Source organism: Euprymna scolopes, chromosome 29 (assembly GCF_053919585.1).
Source record: "Euprymna scolopes isolate OS-2025 chromosome 29, ASM5391958v1, whole genome shotgun sequence".
Lineage (NCBI taxonomy): Eukaryota > Metazoa > Mollusca > Cephalopoda > Sepiida > Sepiolidae > Euprymna > Euprymna scolopes.
This window is the reverse complement of record NC_136510.1, coordinates 32,564,381-32,579,690: the sequence shown is the minus strand read 5'-3', so window position 1 is coordinate 32,579,690 and position 15,310 is coordinate 32,564,381. Positions and strand designations below refer to the sequence as shown.

General features: G+C 34.9%; 1 protein-coding gene across 1 annotated transcript; it reads left to right on the top strand.

The window, feature by feature from the left end:
- Positions 1-242: 242 nt before the first annotated feature.
- On the top strand, positions 243-665 carry LOC145252872 (protein FAM200A-like). Its single transcript, XM_080112883.1, has one exon. It carries the CDS (start codon positions 243-245, stop codon positions 663-665), a length of 423 nt encoding a protein of 140 aa, XP_079969009.1.
- The last annotated feature ends 14,645 nt before the right edge of the window (positions 666-15,310 follow it).

Here is a 15,310-nt window from a genome sequence, read left to right as displayed (position 1 = left end):
ATGGTAAGGCATTTGTAAGTTATTTAACAGATATTTTTAAAAAACTGAATCTGTTAAATAAACAACTTCAAGGATCGAATAAAACTCTTTTGGGTGCAAAGACAAAGATATTTGGCTTCGTTTCATTTATTGAGGTATGTCAAAAAAACATTTCTAACAAAATATTTGACCAATTTCATTGGCTAAAAAAATGTGAAGTGACTGATGCTGCTGTACTTGTCATTGTGGATCATCTGAAAATAATGGCCTCTGATTTTAAAGAACGATTTTCTGATTTAAAACAAATTGATTTTCCAACATGGATGATGCAGCCAATGCTAGTGGATATATCTGATATTTCGATGCAGTACCAAGAAGAACTCTCGGAAATGCAAAATGATGAGTCAGTTAAAACTTTATTCAATATAAAAGGAGTGATGTCATGGCTTTGTGATGAGACAGAAACTAAATACCCACATTCAACCAACTTAGCAAGAAAATTGCTGTTACCCTTCCCATCTTCATATTTAGCTGAATGTGGCTTTAGTGCTGTCAATGATTTATTACTGAAGAAAAGAAATCGACTAGATATCACTAGACGAGAAGGCTTGAGACTTAAGCTCACTAAATTAGAGCCTGACATAAAATCTCTCTGTCGCAGACATGATGCTCAAGGATCTCACTAACAGACATTTTCATGTAAGCTAATTTAATTTTTTTATTATTATTATTCAATAATTAAAATGATAAAAGTATTATAAAATAATTTTTCATTTAAAAAATTTGATATTTTCGCATCTCAGTTCTCTATCATATGTTTTAAATTTAAAACTTTATTTAAATGTCCTTTCGTTTTAAAATGTTTCTCTTTCATTAATGCCATGTTCTTTGGAACCTTGTTTAGATACAAGTTAATGGCCTTTTAAGCTTACTTCACTGAATAACAGAGGGATTTTTAATAACAAAAATTAAATATCACAAAGGGGAGGCATCAGGATTTTAGAAATGCCTAGGTGGGGCATGGCCCCAAATAGGTTGGGAACCACCGGTCTACACCATTACTGAAATGGACATTTCCTTGTTAACTTAGGTATGTTGCTGGTCATATGCAGTTCTAGGAGACTCATCCTTCCTGACTTTGCCTTCTCCCGTTAATAGTTAGCTAATCGCCTAAAGCGCCCTTATCGGTTAATGCCAATGGGGCTGTTCAGACATTTTTTTGTGGGCCAGGATGATCTTCTTCTAGGGGGCTGGCTCTTCAATCCTACTTTTGGTCCCTTGTGTCACATTATTCTGCAAGAATTCTCTGCTAGACATCAGTTGGGATTCACGAGTTGCACGAATCGATTATCTTATATATATATATATATATATATATATATGTATACATATACGTATATATATACATATACGTATATATATACGTATATATATACATATACGTATATATATATATATATGTATACATATACGTATATATATACATATACGTATATATATACGTATATATATATACATATACGTATATATATATATATATGTATACATATACGTATATATATACATATACGTATATATATACATATACGTATATATATATATATATATATATTGTTGTATATATATACATATACGTATATATATATATATTGTCCGGTTGTAAAAATGTGTTTAAATATCATATTTTAATTTATGCTGTTGCTATAAAGCCAAATCTCGGTTGATTATTATATTGCACCAAATATATATTAGCGATTTCAAAAGTTTAAAAAAAAAATGACTTGGATACCATTAGTTAGAATCGAAACGAAAACGTATAGCTTACCAGTATTATTCGCTACCATTTGAGCTAGGTTAAGACTAAATTACGTTGTTAAGCGTATAAATGTATATTTGCGCATGCATAGAAAATATACGTTTTCGTCGACATACGGCCGCCAATTTCCGATTTTTTAATTTTGACCCTTCAGCAGCTATTTTTACCTGCTAAAAACTAAATTGAGTTGGAGCTACAGATCCCAATCCCCTCTATATCAAGTTTCATAACTGCAGACCAAAAATCGACAGAGTTATCTAGCAGAGACCGTTCCACACACGTGCAGAAACGGATTGAACATGTATACATTATTATCAACGATAGATTATCTATAATATAAATTTGATTTGTCTGTTTAAATGTATGTATGTATGTATGTATGTATGTATATCTCGCAAAAACATTTGACACCAGGCGACGAATTTTCATGAGATCGGTATCATTTTGAAGCTCGACCCTTCGAACGATAAATATCGAAAAATTGGCCGAAATCATTAATTCCTTCACCGTCAACTGAACCTTTTCCTACAGGGAGTGTCGGTTTTTTCGTTGACATTTTTTGCAAGTCATTTAACCCTCGCTTCAACGACGTCACATAAAAGGCGTTATTTCGATCGCCCGTGACGTCACAACTACGGTAGGCACATCGATAGGATAATTTTTTTTTTGTTTTTTTGTTTCTTTTTTCACCTCTTTTTCCTCTAGAGCGCTACGGGTTCGAGCCTGCTTATTACTCCTTTTTTTTTTTTTTTTTTTGCGCTTCGTAATTTTGCTAATGAAACCAGAGATGTCTTCTGTTGCCGGGTTCGAAACCTGCACTGATGATTCCCGAAAGGATGAAACACTTACGTATGTAGTTATTTAATAATTATTATAGTAAATAGTTATATATATATATATACATACGCGCGTGCACGCACACACACACACACACACGCACGCGCACACACACACACACACACACACACACACACACACACACACACACACACACACCAATGTATGAACCTTGACCAACGGGTCAATAGTCATCTAGTATAATCTCAAATTTGGACTTCAGTTATTTGTGACACTTTAACTCCGTTGGACACAAGTGCTCGTTACGAAAATCAAGACACTAGTGGGCATGTAAGATCCGGCCATCCATCTTAAATGTCGCAAGCAAATTACTTTTTATAATGCTACTAATTACGATGCTGGCACTCAGTATGTCGATCAATACTTCTCCTGTCCGAATTCTATCTAACTCGGAAATTGTTTTTTATCACCGGCGGTTAGCGGGATTATGGACATTCTGCCCGCCCCCTCAAGATTTAATCTCTTAAACAAATGAAAAATGAAAATAGACAGTGTCGATAGACGTAATGCCTTTTTTTTTTTCTTTTTTTTTTTTGCCAGTCTTGTTATGAAAAACATTGTTCGCTGATAAATTAACTGCCAAGCGAATACACGCGTAAATCTGCCATTTTTAGTATTCGAAAGCAAAAGTTTTTTCTATTGCAAAATTAAGTTCAACTTCCAGTGTGATCCACAACTCGCTCCATTATAAACAACAACAACAACAACAACAACAACAACTGTTTTATAGATACAATATGGATTACTCGTTTACACGTCTGAACCTGTAATTATAATTATATTCTTAATAGTGATGGGACGATTCCAATATTTTTCCCCGATTTCGATACAATTACCGATTCCGATTCCGATTCTTTATAAATTTCTACATATTTTACTATGTTATTTTGTCCCGATTAAGTTAAAAACACATCTTAAATGTGCATAGTAGTTTCTCAAACGTAAAAACACACTTTTGAGGATGTGATCTAGAGATTTTAGTCTTACTGGAAGTTTAAATCAATAAATATTTATTATTTTATTATTACTGCAAGCAGTGGAAGATGTTTTACAAAAATAAAATCAAATAAAATAGATAAAGGAATCGGTTTGGGTATCGGAAAATAAGCTAAAACTTTCCCGATGCCTATACCGATTCCGATACCCCAAAAAGCTCCGATTTTTCCGATTCCCGATTCCAATTCTGATTAATCGTCCCAACACTAATTCTTAAAGTCTGACATAGCGCTGTATCGACCCGTTTTCAAAAAGTGTGTGTGAATTTAAATGACGATGGTCGTTCCAAACGTAAAACCTCATATTTTTTTTAACTGTTTTTGTAAAAGTTTAAGAGCTATGAAGACGCGAGTGGTACCATTAAAACGAGTGACTTTTGCGTTCCGGAATTTATTTTTCTACATAGTCACCACCATCCTCAATGTACATTTGCCAGGAATTCAATGACGCATCTCTGCTTCTGACGCGCGTCCATGACAGAGGTTACTGTCTTAGAGTCTCACAACGTGAATATCTGCTACAGAGAGACGAAACTTTCAGGTCATGAATGCATAATATCAGTCATCATAACAATGCAATTTGCAATCCCTCTGATCCATTCGGGCGGAATGATAAAAACAGACGGCATTACTTTTAGAACTTCCCTTGTAAAAGAACTTCAACGGCGTTGCCCGGGAGTGTTTTTTTTTTTTTTTTTTCATTTTTGTTTCATGTTTTTCTTTTTAATTTCCCTCATGTTTTATCTGTGCCTAACGAAAATTCCATGAACAGAGTTTCTTTCCTAGAACTGTCTAACTGTGGAGTAAAATACAGTTGGGCTGCTTCCCAGCTGGGTGTGGCATGGTCCTTTTCAAATCAAATGTAAACAAGTCCCTAACAGGGATATACATACGACTGGGGACCGCACGTGAATTTAATATTCCCAAGAAACTTCCTCCTTAGAGAGAAGCCGTTTCAACCCACCTAGGATGAATCCTGCTACTTAACTTAGCTTAGATAGGCATATAGTGATAGAAATACCGTATTTGAAACTCCAGTTTGACATTTTATATTGTGAAAATATATTAGCGAAATACACTACTTATATAAACTAGTGCGACCTGTGGATATTCCACAACGGCATCTTTCATATGTAATGTATTGTTTCTGGGCAATCTGTGGACATTCCGCGTGAATGGAGAGTCCACGATATTATTGTAGCCCTTTTATTAAAACTGTACAAGTATTTATCTAAGTAATCTTGTTAATGTAATGTCAGAATATATCTGGTTATTACGGTTTATCTCCAATATCCTTATAGAGGTATGTGATACATTTCTATTGTATGGACACCCGGCGCGAACGTAAACCCCAGGATATCATTATTACATCTTTAGACAGGACAGATACTACCGTTGGATCCTAGGCAGAAGACCAAGAAGGTGTATTTTAGTGTCACGTATAGGTACGTGCGTCATCACATTTTTATTTATTTATTTATTTATTTATTTATTTATCTATTTATTTACATTGCGTCTTTGGTGATCGGGAGATCCTATTTATTTAAAAGGAGGATAGAAAAGGATAACATACTACGAATATTAAATTAGCGTATCTATATACTAATTTAATGTTCATAGTATATAATCACCTTCCATCGTCCTTTTTAATAAATAGGATCTCCCGATCAAATAATTTATAATCTGAAAACCGTGACACACTACTAATGCAATTCTCTATCTGTATAAAAGCCAAGTACATCCAAGGATGGAGTACTGCTGCCACATCTGGGCAGGAGCTGCTAAAAACAGCCTATCCTGCCTTGACAGATTACAAAATAGACTTCGTGGTTTCGTGGGGGATGCCCTTTTCTCTTCCCTGCAACCTCTCTCCCACAGAAGAGACGTTGCGAGCCTGTCTTTGTTTTATCGTTATTTCCATGGCAAGTGCTCGTCTGGCTCGTCTGGGCTCCAATCCCTCGTCCCCCCCCTCGCCAATCTTTCACGAGAAACACCCGTCTGGCTAAAACTACTGTCAATAATTTTCCCCACTCTTTATCTGTGCCTAAATCCAAACGTAGATTCCATGAGCAAAGCTTCTTTATTAGAACTGCACGCCAGTGGAATTCTCTGCCGCTTGCCTGTTTCCCACCTGACTACAACTTGGACGTCTTCAAGTCCAACATAAACAAACTCCTGACAAACCGCCCCCTTAAGTAAGACACTCTATCAAAACCCCCAATACTAATGATTACTACAATACTATCTCATTGATTACTGTACACGCAATAACTCTTATCCCTGAGTGGCCTTCGGGCCTTGATAAGTGGTGACTCCCTTGTAAAAAAAAAACAAAATCGTATGTACGTTACGGTACTACAGTATCTATATATAAATACCATTGGACGTATAACGTACGTTTGTGTGTCACGGTTCCCAGATTATAAATTATTGGATCGGGAGATCCTATTTATTAAAAAGGATGATAGAAGGTAATACCTAACTACGAACATTAAATTATTAGTATATAGATACGATAATTTAATGTTCGTAGTATGTTATCACCTTCTACCCTCATTTTTTAATAAATAGGGTCTCCCGATCACAAAAGATGCAGTGTAAAAAAAAAATAATTAAATAAACAAAAATGATGTCGATGAAACTAAAATATACCTTCTTGGTCTTCTGGATGGATCCAAGGGTAGTATCTGTTCTGAATAAAGAGGGTATAATGATGCCGTGGGGTTTCCGTTCGCGCTGAGCGTCCATACAATGGAAATATGTCACAGACTCCTATAAGGATATTTGAGATATACCCTAATAGCCAGATATATTCTCTTGGCCTTCGGGCTAAGATCAACGTGTAGTATTTCTTCTTCAGATGCTGCACTTCAATTTCTGGTTCTCTGTCAGTGGAGGAGAAATCTTTCACGACTGAGACAATTTTTATTCTTGTTCCTTTTCTCCACATTAAAAAACGACCCTGGTGTCTAACTCTGTCTCGTGTGGAGGCATCGTAAATAGGAACCAGATTACTTAAATAAATATTTTTGCAGTTTTAACAAAAGGGCTGCAGTAATATCGCGGGATCTCCATTCACGCTGAACGTCCACAGCAGCAATATAGTACATATGAAAGATGTCACGTGGAATTTCCACAGGTCCCACTAATTAATATCTACATATGCTTGTCTATGTTGGGTTAATTAATGAAATGGTTTTCAATACGTTATCTAGGCATTTGTTACACTGCCAAATCTTTTTACCATTATTTGCGTTTTAATCATATCGAAACCCATTACCTAAAAAGCCAATTTTTAGAGGAATGTTAAACGTGTTACATTTCGTCGTGTTTCTAAATGACATTCTTCGCCCACCTGTTTCTGTCTTATGAAAGAAAGATGAAACTGCAGCATTGCTAATTCGACACTGTTGTTGTTGTTGTTGTTGTTGTTGTTGTTGTTGTATTTCTGTCGGATTTCTACACAAAGACGTGAAATACATTGCCGTTTTGGTGGATATTAAAATAGATGGAAGATTGAATGAAAAATGGCGATTAAATAATAATTCACAATGCATTTTATGATGAGATGTTTTAAGGGTCGTCTTTTGTGCGCTCTCCTATCTCTCTCTCTCTCTCTCTCTCTCTCTCTCTCTCTCTCTCTCTCTCTCTCTCTCTCTCTATCTATCTATCTATCTTTATCTTGATATCTATCTTTATCTCTCTAGCTGTCTTTATCTATTTATATATCTTTAGCTATCTATATATTTATCTATCTATCTTTCTTGATCTGTCTATCTTTATCTATCTATCTATCTATCTATCTATATTTCTCGTGTCCTATTTTCAGTTTCTACTTCTTCCATACTACTGCTTCTCTCTCTTTTCTCTCATTACTCTCTCTCTCTCTCTCTCTCTCTCTCTCTCTCTCTCTCTCTCTCTCTGCCTATCTATTTATATAAATATATATTGAATCGTACCTAGCTATCTGTCTATCTCCATCCCATGTTCTATTCTCTTTCTCTCTTTTCATAATTTCTTCTTCCATACTACTGCCTCTCTCTCTCTCTCTCTCTCTCTCTCTCTCGTAGCTTATATTCTTTCTCTCTTTTCACAGTTTCTTATTCGTCTATACTACTGCTCTCTCTCTCTCTCTCTCTCTCTCTCTCTCTCTCTCTCTCTCTCTCTCTATCTCGTTTTTTATATGTTCTGTTTTTCTTTCTTTCTCGTTCCGCGCCTTATTTTTGTTACTCATTTTCACCCCAAACAATGCCTGTTACCAGTTGGATTCGGGATCGTATCTAGCAGGAGACTGGGGGAAGTTGAGCAGCAAGATGTCTGTTCACATTACACTTAAATTTATGCTCTCTTTCTCTCCTCCTCTCTCTATTAATATATGTATCTATATCTCTTCCTACATTTTCCCTCTTATTCCATACTTACTTTTCTCTCTCTCACACTCTCTCTCCTTCTCTCTCTCCCTCACTCTCTCCTTCTTTCTTTCTCTCTCTCTTTCTCTTTCTTACTCATTTTACACTTTCTTCGCCTTTTTTCATACCACCTCGAGGTCTCTTTAAGAAAAATAATAAATATTATCCTTTCAAGGTAATTGGCATACATAGTCGATAATTCAGGCTCGCTATGCGTCTAATAACCTAAAGGTTGATCGTCTTATTTTATACTAGCGGGGATACCCGGCGTTGCCCGGCGTTCCCCTGGTTTTTAGAGGCGTGTGTAGTTGGGGGGGGGGTAAATGAAAACAAAGCGAAGTCATACCCCTGTTTGAATATTATAAAAACAAACAATATTAAAACTATAAAAAAACATCGTGTAAAAAAAAAAATTTAATGAACGTGATACAATACGAACAGTCCGGCGGTGCCCGTGTGTTTGAAAAATCCAAAAAAGTTTTAAGGGAGGGGTCGAACTCAAATCATTGAGGCGAAAGCGCAAAAAAAACGGGATGAATTAACTAAAAAGTGAATTAGGTCAAATATCAATTCCGCAGTGAAGTTTGTTTTGGTTTAGTTTCAGTAGTCACTCCAGACTCGAATTCTAAATGAATGTTTTTGTTTTTCGAATTCTAAATGAATTTATTTATTTTAATTTAAATTTAAGTAAGGGAATTCATGATATCGTTGCGTTGTAATTTTTGTGTAAAAATAAATGTTGAGTTGAAAGTACTAATAAATAAAGGTCATAGTTAGATTTCACGGTTAGAGTCGTTAAAACCGGAAGTAAAATCCGATTAGTCTCGCAGATTGCGTCTTACGCTAACGAAAAAAGCAAAAAGAAAACAATAATAGTAATCGCGTTTTTGCGTGTTTTTTTTTTATTATGGAAAAAACAGAAAGCATAAATCAGGGAAAAAAGATTTAAAAAAAAAAAAAACAGCATAAGTAACCTTGTACGATTCCAAACCTGTGTGTTTATTCGTAGTGTTCCTTGTGAACGCATCCGCCGCGGTGTAAATGGGGAGATGGGAAAGGAGGAATCTAATAGAGAGAAAAGATGTTGCAACTTCATTGAATCTAAGCGATTTTGGAAGTGGACTCTCACCGGAAAAAATATAGGAATGTATCATTGTCGAGGAACTGTAGAGGTAATAGGCCTATAGCAAACCTCAGATAATGTACTACAGTCTGTACGCATTACATTTGCATGTAATGTCATGATTTTTAATCTTATTAAGGTCAAAGTTGGAGGGGGAAAATGAGTTCATTTTATTTATATAGAGAAGAGAAGATAGAAGAAGAATAGATAGAAGATAGAAGAAGATAGAAGATAAAAGATAAAAGATAGAAGATAGAAATAGAAGAAGATAGAAGATAGATAGAAGAAAAGATAGAAGATAGATAGAAGAATAGAAGAAGAAGATAGAATAGATAGATAGATAGATAGATAGATAGATGAAAATAGATAGAAGATAGAAGAAGAAGATAGAGAAGAGAAGATATAGATATATATAAGATAGATAGATAGATAGATAGATAGATAGATAGATAGATGCCCGGGTTGCACTATATGCAACATCGTATTAAGGAGAGTTTACTTGAATAGCAACCTTGATGTAGTCAGCTAGACATCTTACCCACGAAACTATATTTTTCTTCCTTTGAAGATTGTAATGTAAGGTATGGGGCAGCCAAACCAGCTGCCAAAATCGCCCTGCTTTTCAGTTGTTACGTTGTTGCTCTATAATAAAGGGTTGTGTGTTTGATGTGTCATCTCTAATAATGGATTAGAAGAGATGACGTGTTATATTATATATTTATGTTGTATCATAAAGGGAATCGTGTGTAAGTGACATGTATTTTTAGAACCTACCTCTGCTTTTTCGATGTTGGACCATCTGGAAATTTCTCGTCCTGGAGGGAGACTTGATACCTGTTTTTGGATGAAGATTCAATCACTCCAAAACAAGGAATTAGTTCTATAGTTTTTATTTCACTTTCTCCAGATGTCCTGCAGAAGGTGGAAGTGAAATCGGCCTGTGTGGGTTCTTCTTCTACACACGTCAGCGTTCGTCCCCCCCCCCCGTGAAGAGGAGGAGACAACGGGAAGCCGTCCATTGTCTTCTGAGTCCAACTCAAATCTCAACGATTCAGCTAACCTGATCACATGACTCACACGCAATCAAATCAGCTGATCTGATCTTTTACTTCCGGCCAACGTGTCTACACTATAACTCACCTCTTCCCCTCTCTTTCTCGCTCTTTCTCTTTCTCTCTCTATTCCTTAACATTCCTTTCCCCCTTATTTATAAAAATGTATGACGAAGACATACATTTTTTTACTACCCACTTTTACTAAGGGAATACTAAGCTCACCCCACTGGCCAAGGAACTGTCATACCATCATTCAATAAATCATAAATAAAATAAATAAAATTACATCTACAAATAATACCATGTGGCGCGAATCCTTGCGCCCTCGAAGGTCAACAACTCTCTGTGACCCCATGGCTTCCATCTCGCATCTTAGAATCATGCAGAGATCACAATATCTCTCGTCACGCTATAACGCGTTTCCACAAGCACATGACTCATACGAGATAAAAGATTTTTCTTATAATATTACGAGAGCATTTTCCTATGTCTCCCGCCGAATTACGCATCCGGAGAAAAATTCCACGAAAAAACGACAAAACAAAAAAAAAATTCTACAACCATTTCAAAAAGTAGAATAAATATCGACTGAACCTTTGACTCTTCCAAACTTAAGTACTAGTTGACCCCTTATTCAACCCAGTAGTGTGTCTTTTTTTTGTACACTGCTTAATCTTATTTCTTTCTCTTTTTTAACATTTTATCATTATTATTACTATCATTATTAATTAATTAACAACATGTTCTTACTTATAAATTAATTATTATCTCAATAAATCCCACAAGGCAAAATTCACTCCTCCTCCTTCTACGAAAAAAAATACATGTCCAAGAACAAGAAAAAACCTGCACAATTATGCTGTGAGAAAACATCAATCGCATGAAAATATAAAATTTAAAAAATTCTTACAATCATTCACAAAGTCTCATCTCACCAATAAAAATTACAAATAACAAAGACATAGATGCGTGGAAACCCAAAATTGTCCACGTCAGCACATTTTGAGGTCAGTTTATATAACTCTTGACCACCTCACAGAATTTCAAAAATAAAAATAAAAATTTTTAAATCACAGTCGTTTACAAAAAATACATAGACATTTACAATTAAAATACATAGTCGTTTCCAAAACAAAAAAAAACGACTCACTTAAAATTTTCAGACAATCCTTCATAAAACAAAATTCAACACAAAATAACAATCGATGGAAACTAAATTTGTCCACGTCATCCAACACTTGGGGTTTTCACCTTTTACTTATCCGAGTGATTTCTATTATGGCCTTTTCTGCCATTTTCTCTACTGCCACTTATGCCACGTCAGGGGAACTCCATTTGCTCCCTTATGTTGGACAGAAATATATTTCGCTTTGCTATATTGAAAAAAAAAAATTTTTTTTCCAGGTCGGTAACCACGACTGTCTTTCAAGGCATATAGCTCAGCGAAACATATCGGGATTCCATCCATGGATTTTTCCATGTTGATCCTACTCGAAATCACAGAATCCCATCACCCTAAGACAACACTTGTGTTTTTTTTTTCTTTTTTTTCTTAATCTAAAAAAAAAACATACATTTAAACATTTCATAAAACAGTTTACATACAATAACAGTTTTTCACACCAGAAAAAAAATTCTCACGAAAAAAAAACCCGTACAATTAGAGAAAAAACAATTCCACATTAGCAGAAAGTATCCATTGTTTCTTAACAAACAAACAAAAAAATACACATTGTCTTTTCCTAAAAGTACGCAACGCTTTTACAATTTTGCAACATTTAAAGTTCATAATTGTTTAACTTATAAATTCATAACAAATATTTGATTGACGTTTTTCTCTGGTAATCGTGACAGTCATCTCATTTCTTTTTCCCTTTTGTTTCACTTCTGTAACTAAAGTTTATGTGTTCTATTTCTTTTACACCAATTTGTTATCAGTCTGTCGATTGATATATCTGGGGGGGTTGGGGGGGTTAAATTATCATATAATATAACTATACTTAATGTGTCTTTTTATTTCGGTTGCGTATATATATATATATATATATATATATATATATATGTATTTTCCCCCACTGTTCAATGAAAGGACCCTACGTTGTTGTTTTTCTTTCTTTAGTTTTCTTTATCTTTTCCTTTTTTATGTGTAGCTACAATATTTTTTTTCTTTCTTTTTTGTTCGCATCTTTTAAAACGTTTTTTTTTTCATGGTAACCGAAGTTCTTTTTTTTTTTTTTTTTAACCCACCCCTGCTGGGTGGTCTGGTCATTTACGGCACCAAATTGAGTGTGTTACGTTGTTGCTCTATAATAAAGGGTTGTGTGTTTGATGTGTCATCTCTAATAATGGATTCGAAGAGATGACGTGTTATATTATATATTTATGTTGTATCATAAAGGGAATCGTATGTGAGTGACATGTATTTTCAGAACCTACCTCTGCTTCTTCGATGTTGGACCATCTGGAAATTTCTCGTCCTGGAGGGAGACTTGATACCTGTTTTTGGATGAAGATTCAATCACTCCAAGACAAGGAATTAGTTCTATAGTTTTTATTTCACTTTCTCCAGATGTCCTGCAGAAGGTGGAAGTGAAATCGGCCTGTGTGGGTTCTTCTTCTACACACGTCAGCGTTCGTCCCCCCCCGTGAAGAGGAGGAGACAACGGAAAGCCGTCCGTTGTCTTCTGAGTCCAACTCAAATCTCAACGATTAAGCTAACCTGATCACATGACTCACACGCAATCAAATCAGCTGATCTTTTACTTCCGGCCAACGTGTCTACACTATAACTCACCTCTTTCCCTCTCTCTCTCTCGCTCTTTCTCTCTCCCTCTCTCTATTCTTTAACACATTGAAACCAACCGAGAGCTCTTTTTAGTATTCTCGCTGTTCCCTTAAGTGCAATTGTCTGGATCTCTTTTGCACTTGCTTCACCAGGAATATTAGTTAGGTAGGACTTCAAGTTCTTCTTTATAAGCCCTCAGAATGTACGTTAATACTATTAGTCTAATGCTTATAAATACATCAATCCTATTGTATAACAAGTTCTTTCAACCAGCTTGAGACGCAGAACTACTTCCATTATGTTTACATCCAAATTTTACGTGCATAAATTATAATCAAGATACACTCCGTAGTACCAGCGTTTTTAGTGATATATAAAATATAATTATCCAGTGGATAATTATATCTGAAAAACAATATATATATATATATATATATATATATATATATATATATATATATATATATATATATATATATGACACAATTAAAGCCTGTAAATTATCCTTTACAAGACTTATTGTTCGACAAGATACTTGAAAAGAAATATTAAGATACTTCTTCATTTATATATATATATATATATATATATATATATATATATATATATATATATATATATATATATATACATATATATATATATATTATTGTTGGGACGATAAATCGAAAAAATCGAAAGATTTGGTTGTATCAGACTCGGTATAGGAATCGGAAAAATTGGTGACTATTTTCCGATGCCAAAACGATTCTTTTAATCGTCTTTTTGTTTATTATTTGATTTTAATAATTAATATTTATTGATTTTAAATTACCAGTAAAGCTAAAATCGGTAGATCCTCCGCCACAAGTTTAGTTTGACGTTTAGGAACATTTCTGCATCTTATATATATATATATATATATATATATATATATATATATATATATATATATATATATATATATATATATATATCCTACCTAATTTCTGCTTGCTCGCTATTGTAGGGTCCCATTATATGAAAATGGTAATCCTATTTATTGCTTTTAATTAATGACTCCCATATTTTATTAAATCCTATACTAGCTCTACTGAAGAAAGTCGGGGGTTACATCGATCGAAACGCTGTGAACACAACGCACAAGATGAGAACTGTATTCGGAATAATTCGAATAATACAAATTATCTCCCTTTGTTGTTCTTCACTATATTGTTACGGTGCTAGTGAAACATCCAACAACCAAGATATGAATAGTAGTCAAAATGATACAAAAAAAAAAACGAAATATCTCTTTAAAAATGTGAGGTTCAGCGGCACCTCTAAAGTGACATCCTGCTCATTCTTTTTGTTTATATTGATTTCGAACTCTTTGCGTGTTCTTTATATTGCTTGAAGCATTCATACGAAACGAAACGTAGAACTGATATGCCTAAACCTTTTCCCCCCTCCCTCCCTCCCTCCCTCTCTCTCTCTCTCTCTCTCTCTCTCTCTCTCTCTTTGTGTTTTGTGTTATTTCTGTCGCCTTTTGAAACTTCCATGTATTCACGTTCCGGGGTCACCTCGGGCGCTCTTTGACCTGGAGCTAATCATAGTTATGCTTCAAAATGTACAAATATTTCCATTCGTGCAGTGTAACATAATCACGTCGACACACTGGTTCCCATTAGATTACCAAAGTTAAGCGACGTTGAGCCTGGCCAACCCAACATGGGTGACTGTTTCAGGTATTCTATGTGAGTGGGCTCTTTGCTTATCCCGACATTGTTTCCAATCGACCAGAACTTCTTACAACAGGAATCAAGCAATGTCGGTCCAGAATAGGTGCGGTTGTGAATTGCGAAGCTCTTGCTTCACACTACACTTCCCGCACAAGAACCCATTACAGGTGGCAGGATTCATCGTCTTTTGATACTGAACGGATGCCTATATTATTACGCCCAACTAATATATAGTTTACAATAAAAAAAGAAAACCGGTTCTCATCAAACGGAAATGGAATCACGTTATCTTTTCTAAGGCGACAATTTTATCGTTCTACTCTTTAAATATAATTTCAGGTTTCAAACAAGTAAAATATTCGTTTATTTTCCTAATATTACGTTGTAATTTGGCTTCAAGCGCACTTGATGCGTATTTTATTTTATTAATTCTAGGTTAATATTTTCCAGAAGTAAAGTAACCAGTAAAGTGTTAACGAAGTTAATCCAAGAGTGCTCAATACCGAAGTCGGATTAGATATGCTTTTTATTTTTTTTTACATAAACAGCAATATGTCGCTACACATTCATGAGCATGTTTCGCGTAGCCA

What these genes read in the sequence shown, in the direction of transcription:
- LOC145252872 (XM_080112883.1), top strand. Translation starts at nt 243, where the DNA reads ATGGCCTCTGATTTTAAAGAACGATTTTCTGATTTAAAACAAATTGAT.